Source organism: Egretta garzetta, unplaced genomic scaffold, assembly GCF_000687185.1.
Source record: "Egretta garzetta isolate BGI_Z169 unplaced genomic scaffold, ASM68718v1 scaffold232, whole genome shotgun sequence".
NCBI lineage: Eukaryota > Metazoa > Chordata > Aves > Pelecaniformes > Ardeidae > Egretta > Egretta garzetta.
Genome location: NW_009258959.1, coordinates 1,115,113 through 1,118,195, shown reverse-complemented (window position 1 = coordinate 1,118,195; position 3,083 = coordinate 1,115,113). Strand labels below are relative to the sequence as shown.

The 3,083-nt window shown below is 51.2% G+C and overlaps 1 protein-coding gene across 1 annotated transcript in view; it reads right to left on the bottom strand.

The window, feature by feature from the left end:
• Positions 1-8: 8 nt before the first annotated feature.
• Positions 9-3,083, bottom strand: part of PAAF1 (proteasomal ATPase associated factor 1) — a 12,623-nt gene continuing 9,548 nt past the window's right edge. The window contains exons 7-10 of the mRNA XM_009634591.2: positions 2,581-2,672; positions 1,273-1,388; positions 446-528; positions 9-121 (exon numbers count right to left, since the gene is read on the bottom strand). Coding sequence (XP_009632886.2) covers positions 9-121; positions 446-528; positions 1,273-1,388; positions 2,581-2,672 — 404 coding nt within the window. The remainder of the gene's footprint in view (positions 122-445; positions 529-1,272; positions 1,389-2,580; positions 2,673-3,083) is intronic.

The following is a 3,083-nucleotide window of genomic DNA, read 5'->3' as shown; positions in this document are numbered from 1 at the left end:
TACACCCTTTAATTTGGGTGATGCACCACATTCCTTACCTTGTACACAGGGTCGCAGTCAGCTTCTGTGAGGTCGACGACGTAATCGAGGTCTTGCTGAACAATAAAGCAGGTTCCATCACCTCGACAAGCAGAACAGATACCAAGCAAAGAAGGAACATTGGCCAATTAGTGAAATAAGTCATGCTCTTAATTACAAACAGGCACTAACGGGTCCATCAGAAACACCTGATCATAGGGTAGCAAGCCCCCAGGAAGAGGGAAACATGCTGTGAGAATGTCAGAGAGATGGGAAAAGCTCCTACTACATCACCTTTTTGCCACAGACACTGCCCAGCCCTCTTCTACAAGCCAGCCAGCACTTGCATGGGCAATGCCCAAAGAGCACAAAACCTCCTCGATTCAATTACACAATTCCTACTGGCACAACACAGGACTTGCGTTACCTTGGCTGGCAATAAATCCATCTCGGTACGGGAGCAGCGAAAGCACTGGTGCTCCTGATCTGTGGATGACCTGTATCGGAGCACTACAAAAAGGAGCAGAAACAAGGGATGAGTATTGTGGTCTACAGCCAAGAGCCCGTTCCAGCGCATGAACGCTGAAAGACAACTGCGAGCTCGTGGTTAAGAGATACACAAAGAGAATATCCGGGACATGGGGACTGGATCAGTGCTTAGCAAAGAGTCCCTGTCCTCTAGAAGCAGAGAGAAGTCAGCACTGGTTTTCCTGCAGATGTTGCCAGAGGATCAAAGTGGGAGTATAGAGTTAGCTAGCAGGTGAACACCAGTAAGCTGCCATGCTGGCTTATGGACACGGATTATCCTTACCAAGACACAGACAAAAACTTGGAGCTCATCCAGCATGAAAGACTCCTCAGACTTCAGTGCCAACCTCTCCAGCCCCCACCCAAAAGCACCATCTGGATGCCTCCCTGCTCAGAGCTCGCCTTTGGCACTCCTAAAAACCAACTTAGAGCAGCTCCCGCCCTCAGCAACAGCTCGGTTCCAGTCCTGTGCTGGCATCAGGCTCCTGGTGAATGTTAGGATGCTACAAAGACACTGAAGTCTCATCAGTGAAGGAGAGGAAGGATCCTCCCCAGCGCTTCCCAAGAGAAAGAAATGGCTGCAAGAGGCTCAGAAGCTCACACTACCATGGCTTGGGCTGTATCCACCCTTTAAGGGGCACTGTCTCCCAGCACCCTCAATCTCTCTCTTCCCCAGCCAAAAACCAGTTGTCATTTAGCTACTCACAGCCCCAGGCACTCACGCACTTTGTGTTTCTCACATCCAGCTGATATATGTTCCCATCCTGAGTCCCTGCTAGGATATAGGTGCTCGAGAGGAACGTGCAGCAGTTGAAGGCATCAGATCCCATGAAGAGGAACACCTGAGAATACAGGAACAAATTCAAGAGTCAGACACTCACAGGTGAGGACAAAAGACACCCAAGAGATAGAAGCAAAAATTTATTTAAGAAGTCAGTACACGAGTCACAGCACAAACTGGCAAATCCAGAGTTAAGTTAATAACCCCTCAGCTCTGCTCCAAGATGAGCATGAGAACAGTGCTCCAGGATCAGTTTTGCCAAGTCAGCAGAGACAGCGCAATCCGTGAATGCTCCTGGGTCTCCTCTGGAGAAAGGATGTGTCACACAGTGACAGGTGAAACGATGCTGAGCTGAAACTAATCTTCAGGCACCCACAGAGCAGCAGGACCAGATCTGTACCAGCAGGTTGGCAAAGATAACTCCTTCCTCCCAGAGCTGCAGTCATCATTACAGAGACTGCAAGCTTCTTCCAGGTGAGCCCCTGCCATCTCACTGACCAGCCTTGGTGAGCATATCTGTTCCATCCGAATTTTTTTACTCACCACAAGCAGTTCAATCTGCTAAGTCATCAGGTGATCCTGTCCTACTGCCCAGGATGCTCCTGGTAAGATCTTCAGTACCTGAGATCTACCAACTCCTTTTCTTTACTAAGAGGCGGGAGATGGACTGGTGACCACCTGAGGTCTCCCCCGACACTCTGATTAAAACACCCACCAGAATAAACAACAACTTTACACCTTGGCTGGATGAGAGAGCCTGCAGCGCCTGCTTTCGCAATGACATCTACTGGCCACTGCTTAAACAGTCTTCCCCAAACCTGGATTAAACTCATGAGCTCCTCAAAGCCCTGCATACAAGTCTAGACAGCAGGAAGGAGAGAAAGCATCCCTTTATTGTACCAGATTTTAGTCTTCCCTCCACGGAATACAAGGGAGAGAGAATCCAGCAGTGTAGGACCTCAGCCCTCCCCTGCCTCCAACCTGGTTCTGTCCCTTGCTGCGCCACGTGGTGAACCTCACCAGGGGAACAAAACAGGATTAACGCTAACCAGTTCACCCAGCTAGGTTAGTTGTAACCTGCCTCAGTTCCTCAGCCCAGTGCTCTACGCAGCCACATGAATGGCAGCTCACAAACTGAGGAGCTGCTGCAGCAGCAATGGAAAGGAAGGGACCGATGCCCGGCAGCTGATTTTATAGCAGCACCTCAGAGAACTCTCCCAGGTAAGTACTTCTGATAGTCTCCAACTCCTTACCGGCTGCCTGCTCTGCAATCCCACTCCTTGAAGCTTCTTGTCTTCTCGAGCCAGCAACAGGATTTTCCCTTCTGTCCCGATCTCACGTTCACCTGACAAAAGGACAATCTTTAATTCCAGCAGTGGGTACACAACAAGCCTCGATGGTACTGAAACCTGACAGTTTGGACCACCCCTGCTGCACCTCTAACAGCATTCCTCCGTTAAGACACCAGATGCAGCAAGGCAGGCCAGTAATCAGAGAGACCCCAGTCTTAATCACTTAAACTGCTTGATAAGCAGTTTTCCCAGGTGCCAGCAGTGTGCTCAGGTGGCCAAGAGGGCCAGCAGGATCCTGGCTTGTCTCAGGAGTGGTGTGGCCAGCAGGAGCAGAGCAGTGACCATGCCCCTGTGCTGGGCACTGGGGGGGCCACCCCTCGACTGCTGGGGTCAGGGTTGGGCCCCTCCCTCCCCGAAGGACCTGGGGGGGCTGGAGCGTGTCCAGAGAAGGGCACCGGAGCTGG